The sequence below is a fragment of the Dasypus novemcinctus genome, chromosome 5 (assembly GCF_030445035.2).
Source record: "Dasypus novemcinctus isolate mDasNov1 chromosome 5, mDasNov1.1.hap2, whole genome shotgun sequence".
In the NCBI taxonomy this organism is placed as follows: domain Eukaryota; kingdom Metazoa; phylum Chordata; class Mammalia; order Cingulata; family Dasypodidae; genus Dasypus; species Dasypus novemcinctus.
In genome coordinates this window covers 129,390,056-129,407,633 of record NC_080677.1, presented here as the reverse complement: position 1 = coordinate 129,407,633, position 17,578 = coordinate 129,390,056, and the positions used below count along the sequence as shown (strand labels likewise).

At 37.4% G+C, this 17,578-nt stretch overlaps 1 protein-coding gene across 4 annotated transcripts in view; it reads right to left on the bottom strand.

The window, feature by feature from the left end:
- Positions 1 to 17,578, bottom strand: part of CUL1 (cullin 1) — a 124,806-nt gene that overhangs the window by 8,499 nt on the left and 98,729 nt on the right. For all 4 annotated transcript variants that reach the window (XM_058297518.1, XM_058297515.2, XM_058297516.2 and 1 more), the window contains exons 10-16: positions 9,344 to 9,451; positions 9,157 to 9,263; positions 5,511 to 5,559; positions 4,973 to 5,104; positions 2,266 to 2,383; positions 1,669 to 1,745; positions 1,047 to 1,178 (exon numbers count right to left, since the gene is read on the bottom strand). In XM_058297518.1, coding sequence (XP_058153501.1) covers positions 1,047 to 1,178; positions 1,669 to 1,745; positions 2,266 to 2,383; positions 4,973 to 5,104; positions 5,511 to 5,559; positions 9,157 to 9,263; positions 9,344 to 9,451 — 723 coding nt within the window. The remainder of the gene's footprint in view (positions 1 to 1,046; positions 1,179 to 1,668; positions 1,746 to 2,265; positions 2,384 to 4,972; positions 5,105 to 5,510; positions 5,560 to 9,156; positions 9,264 to 9,343; positions 9,452 to 17,578) is intronic.

The following is a 17,578-nucleotide window of genomic DNA, read 5'->3' as shown; positions in this document are numbered from 1 at the left end:
TAAAGAATCAAAGAAAAACAGGGCACAGTACATTGCTTGTACCTTAAGTAAGAATACAATAGCAGGGAAGTAGCACTTTAATGATTTTACATTGTGCCCTGTCTTAGCTACCGTAACATGGCATCCATTTAGTCAAAAAAAGGGCACTGAAGTTTTAGGCACTATAGTATGAACGCATGAATTCTTCCATGGATATTTAGGGATATATATAACTAAATTCCAATTATACATTAATAAAGGTCTCTGTACCTAAAGAGGAACAGATACTAAGCATTTTAATTATTTTTTTTCAGAGTAGAATTATTCAAAGTTTAAATTAATGAACAGCGTGAGCCTCTGTAATCCAGTATGAAGTTTCTTACCTCTTGAAAAGTTTTACGATTGTTTTTAATAACCTCTCTGGAGAAACTTTCTTATATGTTAAAAGAAAGCCATTATTTGTGAAGCCCATCCAAATAAGAGCTGACTGCTTAAAAGATGAAGTAGAAAGATCATAGTCTCTTTCAGGGAAAAGACCTTAAATGAAAGTTTGGCTCTGCCACATATAAGCTAGGATCAAGAAAGTCACCTGAATTAATTTGAGCCTCAGTTTCTCCTCCATAAAATGGAAAACGACTAGTTGTACATATGATTGTTGCACACACTGAGACTATAATTAATGTTGAACTGCTTTGTCAATGGAAAAGAACCATTATCTTAAAATACATCAAATGCCAGCTTTTCAAGCTACCATCTGAACATTACTGTGTGAAAGGCAGGAGCCAAGGTACTCTAAACATATTATTTCATTTAATTTTTATGTTATCTCTAAAATAAAAGCATTAACACCCTCATTTTATTAAGAAGAAAACTTAGGCTTAGGCTCAGACTCATTAGGTAACTTGACTTTGGTTACTCAGCCAGAAATAGGAGAATTCAGATCATCAGAAATTCATAATTTCTTTATTTTACCAGAAGCTTAACTCTGGTTTCTATTACATGAATTACCTCATCTTGTTTTCCATCATTTAGACTAAAAATACTGCAAATTTAAAAAGTGACCTTACCTGCAAGGTGTATCTGTTTTTGAAGCAGTTTGTTACCAATTCTCCTTTAGATAGCTGATATAGCCAAGTCAATTTTCTGCCACTGTGACGGCTAGCATAAAACGCTGTAAATCGCTGATAACTACGTTCCAACTATATAAACAGAGAGCATTATATATAGAATCTCTTACCATATTCTAAGTCAGCATTTCTAAAATAAAATACTGTCCCAAGTTTACAGTACAAAATTTCAGTGCTCGCATAAAAGTAAAATACAAATAATGGGCACTTCATATTATCTGACTCTCTTGAAAGTTTGAGCATTGGGAAGGTAAATAAAAAAAAGGTTTCTACTTTCAGACAAGTAGATATCATCAGGATGTTTGTTACATAACTGATTAGGTTTTACTTTAGGAGAGTAAATAAACTTGCTTTGTTGACCTGAGACAAAGAAACCCCTCCCATAGGGTGAAATCAAACCCCATTCCACATAACTCTATTATGAGCATTTTCCTGACCCTTTAAGGTGACACGGTTGGCCGAGGAAGCCGTTCTGCAGACATGCATTCATATAAATGGGGAAGGCTGCTCTTTTATAGCCTTGCGTTAACACTAATGGAATAGAAGACAAACTCATCCTTACCTCTGATGGCAAGGCAAATGTACAAGATTGCTGAAAGGGCCATGATCCAGAACTCAGAACTTGAATACTGAAATCCACTGGGGTGGGGGGGTGGGGGTGAGGGACGGGAGATGAAAATTAGGAAATACATTTAACTTGTTTTGTAAACAGAAAAATTCTATTACCTCAGATAAGTGTGGTTTACTTTTTCTTATGAGAAAATACATTAAATGAAAACCCTGCATGAATATAAAAGAATTGAATACACTTAATTCCAACCTGTTTTTATTTAATTTGGAGTTAGTAAAAGATGCAAGAGCAAGAAAGTCTTTAATATACTAAAAGCTGCCCAGTGTGGGCAAAGCAGGCGAGGTTAGGGTTCACTCGGCTGTGCAGCCTCCCCGACTCCTGCCTGGCTTGTGCTCAGCGTCAGGAAAGGCAGAGCCAGGAGGGCATGTAAGGCACTTGTGAGGAACTTCCTACTTCTCTACTAATTTCTGATAAGTCATTTACCATCCTTACTTAGTATTTTGTAATTTTGTTCATTTGCTGGAAAAATTGTTGACTTCTCCAAGAATACTGCCTACAAAAGAGTTTGTAAACATATGAGATACTCACAATCTAGGGGTTCTGAATTTGTGAGGTGCTTTTTGAACTGCTCATTCAAGTCTTTGCTTACACCGATGTCCTGAAACATCCGCTGAAGTTTAGAGGTATACTCAAAACCACAAGCTTGCTGAAATAAACCAAATAACTGTCTTATTACTCTGTAGAGAGATGTACAGAATGTATACAGGGAACCTTAGTGAAATCACAGTACGTAAGATATATACTTAACTATGTGAAACTAGGCCTAAAGACAGTCAACAGTTAATCATACTTTACAGTATAAATATGAACAGGTTAGGTAAGTCTTCATACAAAGAATAACTATTTTAGTATCTAAGAGGAAGTTATTCTGACGCTGTGGTCTGAATACAAAGAAATTTTTTGTCTATGATCTTCCTCCATATAACTGTAATTTCAGGTTGAAGGTGAAAAATGCTCTAAAGATATATAAATAAAATGTTGAGAAGTGGCTCAACCCCTTGGGTGCCTGCCTGTCACACAGGAGGTCCTGGGTTTGGGTCCCAGTGCCTCCTAAAAGAAGATAAGCAGACACAGCCTCCTGCCACCACCAGCTTAGCCACCACCTCCTGCTGCAACAAGCAGATGCCACAAGTTAGCAGATGCTGCGGCCTGTAGGGAGTGGATGTGGCTCAGGCTGTTGGGCACTCATCTCTCATGTGGGAGATCCCAGGTTCAGTTCCTAGGACCTCCTGGAGAAGGTGAGCAAACAATGAGCAGATGGTAAGAGAACCATCTGGGGAGGTGACAGAACCATCTGGGGGAGGGAGGGGATAATAAAGGAGAAAACAAAAGTAAATATAAAAAATAAGGTTATGGCAGTTTAATGGAAGGTGGTTAATACCAACAGCTTTAGCATCGACAAAATTAGTTTCGAAAAAGAAGGATTTGCTACTGGAGCACTCTATAATCTTTCTAGGTCACAGATTCCTCATTTATAAAATAAGAATAACAACATTATCTACTATCATCAGTAGTTGTGACAATCTCATGAATGAAATAAATGTAAATAAAATTCTTGACATAATACTTGGAAAACAGTGCTTGACAAAATGTAAAGAACACCAACAAGAGGGGACTTTGTGCAGGGCAATCAGAAAAAGGTTTCATGTCATACGCAGAATTTGACATAGGCCTGGAAAGACTCAGAAATGCAAACACAATACATATTCCACAGTACACAGAAATACGCAAAGCCTATCTAAACATATCTAACTTTTTAACAATGTGAGGTAACAGGTAACAGTACTTAACTCTAAAGGTCCTGTGAGGGTTAAATCAGATTAACTCATGAAAAGCACGTAGGGAAACCAGGGACTGTTTGTGTAGAGAGAACATTAAGTAACAGAGGAGTGCAGCAGTAGTTAAGTGGATTTCAACTCACGGCTCCTACGCAGACAGACTTTCAATGGAGTGTACTCCAGTCAGAGGCAATGGCTCAAGAAACAGTAGTGAGGGCGGAAGGCGCCAGGTAGGTACTGAGACCTGGTACACCACAGGCTGCTTGAAGGACAATGGGAGACAAGCCTGGAGACAGTGGTGAGTGCTAGGTGGAGAAGGAGCTTTAGTGAGCAGCTACGGAACATAGTAGGTTCTCTTGTAGTCAACCAGGAAGCCCCTGATTATTGACAACAAAAAAAGGATATAACTGAACTTGTGTCTTATAAAAATGTGGTAATTATACAAAGTTAAAAGTGGGTTGAAAAATGTGCTATCTATTTGTAACAAATGTTCCAACACCAGTTTAAGGTGTTGGTGGTGGGGTGGTGTATGGGAATCCTGTATTTTATGCATGACTTTTCTGAAAACCCACAACTACTCTAATAAAGAACACAACAACAACCAAAAAGCAGGGGGGGAGCAACTTCAGGATCAGTCAGAATGGAACGGAATGAAGAATAATGGGAAGACAAGTCTTGACAAGAAGAAAGGAGGGCCTAAACCAAGGCAGTCAGAGGAGAATGATGAGAGTTATTAAAAAAAACAAAACAAAGCAAAAACTTTTGAAGGAACAGGTTTGGAGGAGAAGCAAATACATTCAGTTTAGATATAGGTAACAGGGTAAACAGAACTCTCAGATGGACAAGGCCGCAGTAAACTGCAGGCGAGACCTCAGAGGAGAGAAACAGACAGGGAGTCATCACGTAACAGGGTCGGCTGAACATGGAAGCACGTGTACTCACAGAAGGCAAGGAGGTTGAGGTGAGAGGGGTCAAGGGTCAAAAACAAGAGGGGGGGGTCCATGGGAATGGTACTGAGAAGAAAAAGGAGGGCTTGGAGAAAATGTTGTGGGAGAAAAACTAAAGGAGGGAGAGCCAGGATTTAGAACCTGAGTAATTCTTAGCAGTGAAGACAGCCGAGGCCTCCACCCAGGCTGGGGAAAAGAGCACACCAAAGGTGTGGGAGCCAAGAGGATGCACGAGGTAGGGGAGCAGATCCTGCCAGGCCTGGCCAGAACAATGGGGCCCCAAAGAATGGTGGGGAAAAGGTTAGGAAAGTATGTAGAGCCTGACAATGGAAGACCCCGAAGTCGTCAAAATAATGGCAAGAGTTCTTTAGAAGTGAAGTAGAAGGTCATGTATAAAAAAATTATTTACTGAGGAACTGCTTGCCTATCTGATAACCTGGGGAAACAAGAACTTTAATAAGCTTGAAAAAAAAAAAAGCTGTAGTTTCTCAGGAAAAAGATTACAGTTACCTTTAATTTAGAAATCATGCTTGCTTCGGCATCATCACTTGCACTGTTCTGGTGTACGAGTCTTTTGGCCAACATTTTTGCATAGAACTTTTGAAATACATCTTTATCCTCTATGTACTTGAAGACAACCATCTAACAAAGCCATCAAGAGAACACACTTAATGCACACTTACAATCCAACTGTATAAAGTCAACAGTCATTGAACATATTCTAGAAACCAAGATGTGCAGCTTTGTTTTTCTTGGCCCTATACGGCAAGGTTTGTATGGCAAAACATACTAATATACCACCCTATAGTTTTTAAAATAAGTATTTTAACTAACCCCTTAAATTATATTAAATTGGTCTGAATTTAGTAATAATGAGGAAAAGCACAAATGCTAAAATTAATGATGCAATTTAGGGAGTGAAACCATAGATTCATGATAATATAAATATTTCTATTACTTTTCACATTTTAGATGCTCTATATAAATAACCATAAAAACAACCTGCCACATAGCTATTGAAAATGGATGTAATCATTAAGCACCTTACCACTTGATTGAGTGTATCTTCTAGTTCTGCTTCTTCTGGGTTCTTTGAACTGAAATTTTAAAAGTCATAGTACTTTAAAACAAATCAGCAAAGATTTATTAAGCAAGTACCGTTTGGCCAAATTCTCATATCAGAATGTGGTTTTGAGCATACAAATGATCATTTCTCTTCAGGCCAGTATGCAGAAAAAGGGAGAGTTAACTTTTCTTACCCGTGCCAATTTGGCAACCTTACACTATAATTCTACCATGGAAGAATAGATTATGCAACCATTTCGAATATTTAAGATGAAAATTAACAAGATATTTATAAAGTTTCCCAAAACATTCTAAATGAAGCATTCCTTTAAGATAATTTATTTACATATAAGTAAATAAGTTTCATTTCTAATTGCTTTTGACATTCTGCTTTAACTTTGGAAAAAATTAAATGGTATATATGAATAGCTTTCTCTTAATGCTCTAAAAATTAAAAATAATGAAAGGGTTTAAACTACTAGTAAAGTATTACCTTGCACTGTAGACACATCTACAAAGCATATGACTGCCCTTTAATAACTGATTCATTCATTTTATGAACAAATATTAAATGAAAGGTGATTTGAGGGAAAATGTGTTTTTTTTTTTAAAGTTTTCACTACAAGAATCCTTTATATACAAGACCCAAGACCCCCAAGCCATCTAAAATGATCCAGCTGCCAAACAAGCTCCAGTGAGGTACTTCTATTAATACTTAAGAAGAATAATCGATTCAGAAAATCCCGTCCTTAAATACCCAGTCCTATTCTTCACACTGATAGTGGTGAAAAGACTGAAGGTCAGCACTGTTTGTTTTTCTGGAGCAGTTTTACTTAGCAGTGAAATCCAGGACCAACTTAACGGTATTCATGAATACATACATGCTCATTAAAGCACCACTTTGGAAATGTGTCTGACAAACTGTCTGCTTCAAGTAGCCTTAATTAAAGTGGGTTGAAAATTAAGAAGTAGTATAACGAGGCTGAGTGAGGAACACTTTTGAAAAGACTATCGAAAAAAAAGAACACTAAGTACTTTGACAAACTGAAGCCTAAGTAGTGTCTCCATTTTTAAAATGTTTAAATTTATCATTTTACTACAGCTTAAATATATGAAATTATAAGAGGCATTCTAATTTAAAGTCCCTTTTCATTTCTGGAAATAATATATTAGAGGATCTGATTAGAATTCCTAAATTATACACCAGAGCAGCAATTAAGAGAATTAACAGAAACCAAGCAAAACTCATATGAGAATTTATATTCATGCTGTAAACTGTCACAGGCCTTGACAAGTAACTTTCTAACAAAGTTTAAAAAGACAGCTATTGACCTTTATCCAAAGACCCCATGGTTTTTCACACAGATTTCTGCTAATATAATAAATTACATTAGATCTGCTACTGTTGAGCCATCCTTGTATTTATAGACAGTTTTATTATGTTTTGATGAATTATTAACTCATTGATAAATGTGACCTGCTAATATTTTACTTAAGATTTCTGCAACTGTACTTCTAAGGCTTGTCTGTAGTCTTTTAAATTTATTTTCATTCATTATTATTTGACACTAAAGACACAATGAAACAACAACACAGCTAACATGGTTCTTGCCCTCACTGTTTCTACTCTAATGAGGGAGAGAGACAGTAAACAAATAAATGCATACAAATAAATACATACAGATTATGATAAAAGCTAAGAAAGAAAAGTGTAGGGAAATGGACTTGGCCCAGTGGTTAGGGCGTCCGTCTACCACATGGGAGGTCCGCGGTTCAAATCCCGGGCCTCCTTGACCCGGGTGGAGCTGGCCCATGCGCAGTGCTGATGCGCACAAGGAGTGCCCTGCCACGCAGGGGTGTCCCCGCGTAGGGGAGCCCCACGCGCAAGGAGTGCTCCCGTAAGGAGAGCCGCCCAGTGCGAAAGAAAAGTGCAGCCTCCCCAGGAATGGCGCCGCCCACACTTCCCGTGCCGCTGACGGCAACAGAAGCGGACAAAGAAACAGAAGCGGACAAAGAAACAAGATGCAGCAAATAGACACAGAGAACAGACAACCAGGGGAGGGGGGTGCGGAATTAAATAAATAAATAAATCTTTGAAAAAAAAATAAAGAAAGAAAAGTGTAGGGTATTATGAGAAAAGAAATAACTGGGGTGGTCTAATTTGATAATGGTTACGGAAGGCCTTTCTGAGCAAGTAGAATTTCACTGATATTTGGGGTAGGAGGAATAACAATTATCCAGGAGATCATAGTTTTATTCCTAATATGTGTACGCATTCAAAATTGGACTTTGACTTGTGTTATATTAGTAGCCATAAGGAGCTCCAAAATGTAATTTTAGGAGATCTGATGTGACCCAGTGGTTGACCACCACCTTCCCACATACAAGGTCCCAGTAGATATATATGTATATATGTATTAATTTATTAATATAAAACCCAGCATTATTTGGGGGTGTGTAAAAGTATTGTAACCTAAAATCTGTTATCATTTGTTGATGTATTTAGAAGAATAAAATCATCCGTAAGTATTTCTGACTGAAACTTAGAGAAAATGAGTAAAATTAAAATACACAAACACTTAGTGGAGAGAACCATATTAAATTATGTTGCTTCTGGTTCTTTTTTTTTAGAAGACTTATTTATTTATTTATTTCTCTCTCCTTCCCTCCCCACCCCGGTTGTCTGTTCTCTGTGTCTATTTGCTGTGTCTTCTTTGTCCACTTCTGTTGTTATGAGTGGCACGGGAATCTGTGTTTCTTTTTGTTGCATCATCTTGTTGTGTCAGCTCTCCGTGTGTGCAGCACCATTCCTGGGCAGGCTGCACTTTTCGCACTGGGCGGCTCTCCTTACGGGGCGCACTCCTTGCGTGTGGGGCTTCCCTACATGGGGGACACCCCTGCGTGGCAGGGCACTCCTTGCGTGCATCAGCACTGCACATGGGCCAGCTCCACATGGGTCAAGGAGGCCCGGGGTTTGAACCACGGACCTCCCATGTGGTAGACGGATGCCCTAACCACTGGGCCAAGTCCGCTGCCCGCTTCTGGTTCTTAATACACATAACTTAGGTTATGGAAAACGGCTGAGAAAGAAGACCATGACTAAAAAGTAATGAATGTGAAGCATAGCAATGTAAACACATCAATTGAAAATACATTTTACAACATCACAGATAAAGGAAAGTATTATAGTACTTGGACAGACATCTGTTTTAGCACAGATGAGCACTGTTGCAGATTTTCAACTGAAAAACTGAAGAAAAAGAAAAGAAAAAGAAAAAGAACGCTAGGGCAGTAGAAAAGAAAAACTAGAGAGCTAGAAGAGATGTATATCCACCACCCTGGGTTAACAACCAGCTTGACCCACTGAATGGAATCTTATTTAGCTAAAAAGGATCACACTACCTGTAATTCTTAAAAACATTAGTAATATAAGAAAAAAGATGAACTGGACAAATAATATAGAACATGAAGTACTTTTCAGGAGGCAAAGAAGATGCTTTATGTTTAAAATATTTTCTCAAAGAATTTAAACGTTAAAATGTAATGTATGTAAAATTCAAAGTAAATTCTAACTCCTCATATACAAGCTGAGATCTAAATAAGTTTACTTAAAAAAAATCATTTAATACCTTTTCTTCAATAGGGAATCACAGTATCGAGCCAGCAGCTCAGGGGATTTACTGGATGACTGAGCCATTTTGGTAACCGCATTGTTGTTTATGAAGCGACCACAAGCCTGTGAATTATGTGAAATACAGTGAGATAAAATTCCTATCCATATATATCATAGGAAAGTTACAATAATAATATACCTACTTTATCCAGTGCAGCCACAAAGCCAGCATCGTTGTTGAATGCTGACATTACCAGGGCATTATATTTTTTATGAACATCCAACACTGTCTGTACATACATTTTGGGGTCCTTAAATAGAGGGAAAAACAAAAGAAGAGATGGTTAGTAGGGATTAAATTGTTTATAAAATATTCCAAAGGTTTAAGATACTTTTAAGATGTCAAAAAGCAAGAACAAGTAATACTACTGGTTCCATCATTGGAATGCATAGAGCATTTTGTTTATATACACAACTGTATCTATAATTAATAAAATAGAATCTTCTCACCTGAAATTACTGATTTCAAGCTTGCATTTAAAAATAATAGTACTGAGAAAATACTGGAGAATATGCAAGTTCGTAGAGACAGAGATTCGAGTGCAGGTTGTCAGGGGCAGGGGGAGCTGATGTAAAATGGATATAGGGTTTCGGATTGGGGAGATGGGAAGGTTTTAGAAGTGGAAGGTAGTAGTGAGGGTGCCGCACCATGGTGAATGTGACTAATCCCACTGAATGGTATGTTTGGGAGCGGTTGACATGGACGAGTTTATGTTGCATACATGTTCCCACAATTAACCAAAAAAAAAAGCAACTAAAGATAACGACAAAGGCAAAACATTACTCTAAATGGGGATCTAACAAGGCTCAAAAAGGACACTGGGACATATGAAAACATTAGAATATAGACTGTTGCTTACATTAATGTTACATTTCTTGAAGCTGATAACTTAAGATAGATAAATAAGTGAACATCCTTTCCTTAGGAAATGTACATGGCAATACTGGGTGTTTCAGAAGCCTGATATATGTGACCCACACTCCAGTGTTCAGAAAATGGATTGTACAACTGCACTATGAGGTAGGTACTATTTTTATAGATGAAAAAACTCAGTCGTAATAGACCACCTTGTTAAGTCTTTAAGTGGCAGAGCAAAGGCCTGGACGCAGGCCTGACTGAATACCGAGTTCATGATCTCGTTTCCTTTTTGTTTTTTTAAAGATTTATTTATTATTTATTTCTCCCCTCTTCCTCCATTGTCGGCTCTCTGTGTCCATTTGCTGTGTGTTCTTCTGTGTCTGCTTGTATTCTCATAGGCAGGTCCAGGAACGAATCCTGGGACTTTCTAGAGTGGGAGAGAGGTGATAATTCTCTTGTGCCACCTCAGCTCCCTGGCCTGCTGTATCTCTGGCCTCTCCTCTGTGTCTCTTTTTGTTGCATCATCTTGCTGTGCCCACTCACCACATGGGTCAGCACTCCTGGGGGCACACCTGCGCGGGGCAGCACTCTGCATGGCTCAGTTCACCACATGGGCCAGCTTGCCTTCACCAGGAGGCCCTGGGTATCAAACCCTGGACCTCCTCTATGGTAGCTGGGAGCCCAATTGCTTGAGCCACATCTGCTTCCCTCGTTTGCTTTTGAAAAGGAAAAAAGGTCTAGGTCACAGGACAGAAACACACGGTATGTGCAAGGGAACACTGAAAGTCCAAGCCTGAGCCTGAGCACTGGGCATAATGGCAGAGCTGACAGAAATGTGGTAACTGGGAGGGAAGGTCATCTGAGAAGCAGCAAGAACAGAAGAGGCTTCAGTGACTACCTTTCTCACTCTCATTTTACTCCATAAAAAAGAAGCCTGAGGTGCAGGGAAGAGAAATTGTTTTTCCAATGTTCCCAAATTGCTGACAGATATTAACTTTTAGGATTCTGGAATGAATGAGAAACCAGAATTTCCCAAGTCCTAATTACTGTACAACTTTCAAAATATCTTATTTGTGTTTAAATAGTAAGTGTGATGATGAACAGATAATTTTTGTTGATAAGGTTATACTATGTTTCAGAGGTTTTCTGTAAAAAAAAAAATATATATATAATGCAAGGTTTATTATATATGAACAAATACACTGATAGATTTAATTTAGAAAACATAAAAATGGTGCCGACTTGGTATAGACATCTGATAAGAAAAAGCATCAAAATAGGAAAATTTATTTCGTCCTTTTTGCATTGATAGTCATTCTTAAAGAGTGCATTCAAAAGCACCTTCAGGTTGGGCATATATCATGCTTCATATAAGCTTCTTTTTTAAATAATGAAAATACTGTCTGTTGCCCTGATTTTGGTTTTGCCACTGAAATTGACATTGCTTTTGCTGATTTAGCTTTTAGATCACTTTCAGATTTCATGTCAAATGATTCCACAAAAAAGTCACATTTTCTTCTCTTTGCATTTCTTCTGGGGAGGTAATTACAAAGAACTCTAGCCTACAGTTAAGATCCAAAGAGTAGAAAATGTCAGCAACCATTACTGGGTATTATTTGAATAAAGCAACATTTGGTTCTCCTAAAAAGGTTAACAGTACTACAGAATGTGTCAAAACTGCCAATTTAAGGACTCATTTTGCTTCTAAAACTTAGATCACTCAAGAGAATTTATATAAAGTATACTATATATATATATAAACATACTAATATTTCCTTTTTATTTGCCAAGAATGACTCACCATTAGCAGCAGCCAGGGCCATAAAAATACACATGTAACAGCATTATCTACAAGGAAGACTGATTCATTTGCACTGCCTTCTCTCCAGCATGTGCTAGTCCTGGTTTCCAGAAGCAACGACCTTAACTTCAACAGCATGTGTCAAGAGTTTTCTGCTCTTGCATTTGGCTTGTCATCAACAGATTCTTTCCCAACCCATAATGTTTCTCTGTTGATTATTAAGCTTTAATTCTTGCAGGAGAATTAAAATACTTTTTCTGTTTTGTCAATTTCTTGACCAATTTTTCTTGGGATTCCAGATTTTGAAAAAGATACAAGTTTCCTGAGAAAAGCCTAGAAGAAATTCCAGGATGGAATCACAAAATAATGTCAGACTTCAGACTCCAATTCCAAGGTTCCTTCCACTACAGAAATCTGGCTGAGTAAGAAGTAAGGGTTTCAATGGCACCCACTAAGGTAATCCCTAACAATGTCCAAAGAGAAGCCACTTAGGAACTTGGCAAGGCCAGATAGAGATAGGAAACACAACAGGAGATTATAGAGGAAAAAGTTTTAAGGAAAGAGCAGTTAGCAGTCAAATATAGAAGAGCCGTCAAAAGGTGCATGGATTTAATAATTAGCAGGTAAGTGATGATCTTTAAAGGTGTTTCAGAGGGTAACTGATTGCAGAGAGATGCTAGGTATAAAAGCAAGAGGGGTAATAAGGAAGGAGAAAACATCAGTGGGATCAAATAAGTATTTTTTTCAAGAAAATGACATGAATTTTTGAAGGTTAAAAAAATGAATAGAATAGTAATAGGTGTGTTTGATTCAGGACCATCTGCTTTTGCTTATTTTTTTAAAAATTCAAAAGAGTAGACAAGGTCACTTTGTATATAAGACACACAATATCTTACAGAACTTGTCCCTAGGAGAGTTCATCCAACACCTATCATTTCAAGCATCACTACTGCGCCAAAACCTGCCACGATTATGTCTCTAGACAAGACTTTTCTACTTGCCTTTGGCTGTTTCATGGGATTCCTCTACATCAAGCCCTGCATGTCAAAATGCCTTCTGGCAATCTCACTTTGGTAAGTGACATCACCACTCTCACCCCAACAGCTCAAGCCAGACACCCAGAAATCACCTTAATTCCTCCTCCTTTCCAACCATCTACACAATGCACAAAACCTGTCCCTTTCTTTGTTTCACACTTAATTACAGAAAAATTTCAAATTTATTCAAAATTAAAAATAGTGAAGACCGGCCCCATCATTCAGCTTAAAGATTTTCAAAATCTCAAACCTTTCCATTCTAAAGCTTAACTTTATCTAATTCCTTCTTCTCTCCATCTACAAAATAACCATCCCAGTGTTTGCTAGGCCATTATAATTTAATAATAATATAATCTGAACTACTACAACAAATCTAATTGGTCTTCTCACAATAACTTGTTTTTCTTTTTAATCCATTTCCACATGCATAGCAAGTTATTTTTTTATTTTAAGGAGGTACTGGGGAGTGAACCTGGGAACATGTGCATGGGAAGCCTGTGCTCAACCAACTTGAGCTACATCCGCTCCCCTCCACATACACTTTTAAGATCTTTTGGGTATGTATCACAGACCAGACAAAGCCAAGGTTGACTCTAAATGCAGAGGTTGCATGGCTGATTATTCCTTGGTTTAACTGTTTGGATGATTTTCTTCTGTTACCATCTATAGAATGTCTGAATCAGGAATAAGTAGTTTAAGGGTGCATCTTGTTCCAAAAGAGAAAGGGATTCTTGGATATATAAGCTAAACCGAAATCTGTCAAAATGCAGACAACTGTATTACTCTGTTCATTCTGGGCATAAATTCTTATATAATTGGGCTTTTACAATTCCTTCTAATTTAACCTCTCAATCCAAGCCACAGAACTTTTTCATAATTCTGATAAGGTCCCAGGTTCACCCGTTAGGCTTAAGCAGAAAAATACACTTGCCAGGGTTACCTAATTATTTCTGCCTATTAAGCCCTCCATTTTGTGTGCCCTCTTTTATATAAACATTATCATTCCCAATCCTAGAGCAGGCAACGCTGGGCAGTTCTGGAAAATTTCTCCTCCTGTTTCAATACAGTTTCTCTCAAAGCTTCACATAAACTTTCATAACTTTGTTTCCCAGTGAGAATCTGTAGCCCCATATCCTTATTGTTAGACCTAACAATTGTGTTGGATTACATTTCAATACCAATTAGACTGAGGAATCTAAATCAAATACAGAGCAGAAGAGAACTTTGTGCTTATTTGTTGCCATTTTTTCCCTGAAGACAGAAAAAAACAGTCTTTGTAGAGGAGTACAATAGTACTCAGATTGCTGCTGAGTGGGTTAATTACAAATTCAAAACAGAATAAACGGTATCAAGCATCAATTAACAAGTCTGCTTTATTTAGCTCTTCCAACAGAATAGTTTTAAACATAAAATCATCCTAAGTCTCTATCATATTTTTATTTTTAAGTATATTGTAGATAACTCTGTACATGTCATGAAAATGTTCTCTTTAAACCGATTTATTTCATTTATCCTCTTCTATTTTATGTATTGTAAAAAAAAAGCCCTAAATCCTTTTGGGTACAATGAGGAGCACAATGAAAACAAAAGTATTTTGATACCCTATCCTGTGTAAGGCATTGTGCTAACTTCTGAGGACAGAAAGATGGATAAAGCCATCTTTGCCAGTAGACATTTAAAATATATTACAATATAAAGTAGTGCAAATGTCACAGAGAAGCCCAATGGGCTATATATAGGTCAAGGGAGGGAGATTCCACCACTGTAACTAAGAAGAAGGGCTTCAAGGAATAAATGGCATTTGAGCTGGGTTCTGAAAGATGAACGGGTGTTTAATAGGTAGAAAAAAAGGAGGATTGTATCCAGAGAGGAAAGAGACGCTAAGAAGGCAAAGCAAGGTATATTTATGGAATGGTGAGTATCCCAGTTTAGATGACACACATGGATTGTTTTGGAGAAAAATGGAGGACAAAACAGGAAAGGAGGTGGTGGCCATGTGGCAGAGGGTTTTTCTTCATCACTGTCAAGGAACACTTCACTTGTTGGGTAAAATACTAGGCACTGAATTATACTGAGGTATGAGCTTTATTCTCAAGGGATGTACAATCTTTTGCAGGGGACTGGGAAATACAAGTTAATAAAAATATAGGGTGGTATATGAGAAATGTCTGTAAACACTGTAAGATTTATGACGGAAAGAAAGATCACACAGAGCTGGAATAGTCCATGGAAAGCTTTAGAGAGGACTAAGCCAAGCAGAAAACAGGGATGACTGCATTATAGCTCGAGATGGTAGTTTAAGTATAAATGAGGAGGTGTACAATATTTGGGGATAATGGTGATACAATGGTTTGGCTGAAAGACAGGGTTCATGTAGATAGGGCAAATTAGAAAAGGTTTCTGATTCAATATAATGTGCAGAGCAGGTGCAATTCAGTGGTTGAGCACCTGCTTCCCATGTACAAGGTCCCAGGTTCAATCCCCAGTACCTCCTTAAAATATATATATATACGTATATAAAATACATATGTATCTATATTACATAAATGTTGTAGATTTACTGAATTATTGCAGGCAGCATATTGTTTTGTTTAAAACAGAAAAAAGAATGAAAAGTGCAACTGTTAATGTGTTTGGCAATATTTTCTGAAGATTAAACTGCCAAGAACTATGAAGGATGAAGTGTAATGAGAGAGAGATGCAAGACCATGTGGAAGATAAAGTCATGAGGGCCCAGACTGAGAAGGCACTTGGTGAATACGAGTCCAAGAAGGAAAACTCTCCATTCTCTAATGACTTATTAGAGAGGACAGAGAAGCAGATAACTTGATACTAAGGCTTGGGTGACAGGCACTTTCATCTTCAAGCGACTTTTGTGTTGACAGAGATTAGCTAGAGTATCGGGTTGGGAAGGATTTTGAGGTCATGCCCAGCTTCAGTAGGAATGGACCTGCAATATTTAAATTCAACTAGGCAGATGAATTCATAGAGAGTTGATGAGAAACCATCAATGAAGCATTTCAAGTCAGAATCCATAAAATCAAGTCCATTGCAGGAATGCTATAAATGAAAATAATGGTTTTAATTTTATCTGTAACACTCCTCTGTTGCTGTCCTTTGAGAGTTGTGACACTAACCTGAGTTGTTGAACTAGTTGCCTTGGCATGTACAAACTTAAGAAACTAGTATGGGGCCTCATTATTATACTGTTGAAATAAATCAGTATAAAGAGATACATAATGGAAATTCAATAAAGTTTTCAAGATGCTCCTCTTGAGACCTTACTAAGTGGCAGGAAATATCCACTGTATTATACAAATTATTCCAATGCTTTGGCCCATATATGCAAACACACAAGATCGTCTCTCAAATGGTTCACTTTCGTAAGAGTTCTGCCATTCAAAATGCGATAATTTATTATGCTGCCCCACTCTCTCTTTTTCATTCTTGTAACTGATGCAGAGGTAATTTGTCTATTAAAAAACTATTACTCCTATCCTTTGTTCCACTCTATATCAGTTCTTAACCCATAAACAAAACTAACACTCCCATCCCTAAATTTATTTCCTTGTACACATGGTTCCCAAAGTCCTACTGGTACCCCAATCCAGTATGCTCATTTATTCTCCAGCACATTAGTTAAGCATGATTATTCTTAATCATGATGATATTTGAAGGCTGGAGATAACTCTTACAGATTGGAAACTTAGAGGATGGTGGTAGATGGACGTACAGTGATCTACCTCAGCATCATTTAGCCTGGAAGCCACCCAGTACTTTGGACTCCAAGAGGAGTTCTTGAATCAGCCCCAGACTTAAATGACTGCTCCCAGCTTGCCTTGATCACTACCTGCATTCGCCGAGTGTTATGCATGTGTACTTGGATGCAGGGCACAAGAAACAGCACATCTAAAAATAGAAAATATTTTAAGAGCTCCCTTTTCTGTTTTACTTCTTTATGGAGCACTGCCAATTTTAATTTAAATATTGAGAGTGAGACACCAAGAGGGAAATATCCCTTGAGCCTGTTATTCAGGAACAGCCTTCAATTTTTAAATCAGTGTTAACAATGAAAAAAAAGTCTTAAGAAAATCTCACATTATAGGAAGTTTGAGGCATCTAACATCAAAATTATTTAAGCTATATTACAAAATTGAAATAGGTAATAATTTTAATCTAGGACAGACTAATTAGGAATAAAACTGGTTTCCCAAAAGTAATGGATTAAATGGAATCAGAGGACTAGACAGACAATTTAACCACTTTTTAGACCTTAAAAAATCATTTAAAAGCAGTGTCTTTCATTGCATTTAATATGCTATTTACAAATGTTTCTCACTAAATTGGATATCCACATGCAAAAGAATGAAAGTGGACCCCACCTTACACCACTTATAAAAACTAATTAAAAATCAATCAACAACCTAAATATAAGAACTAAAAATATAAAATTGCTAGAAAAAAACATAGGGGAACATTTTTAGGACCTTATATTAGGCGATGGATTCTTAGATTTTCCATCAAAAGCACAAGCAACAAAGGATGGGATCTCATCAAAATTAAAAACTTTTACACATCAAAGGACAGAATCAAGAAAGTGAAAAAACAATATACAGAATGGGAGAAAATATCTGGAAACCACATAACTGATAAGGGTTTAAGATCCAGAATATATACAGAA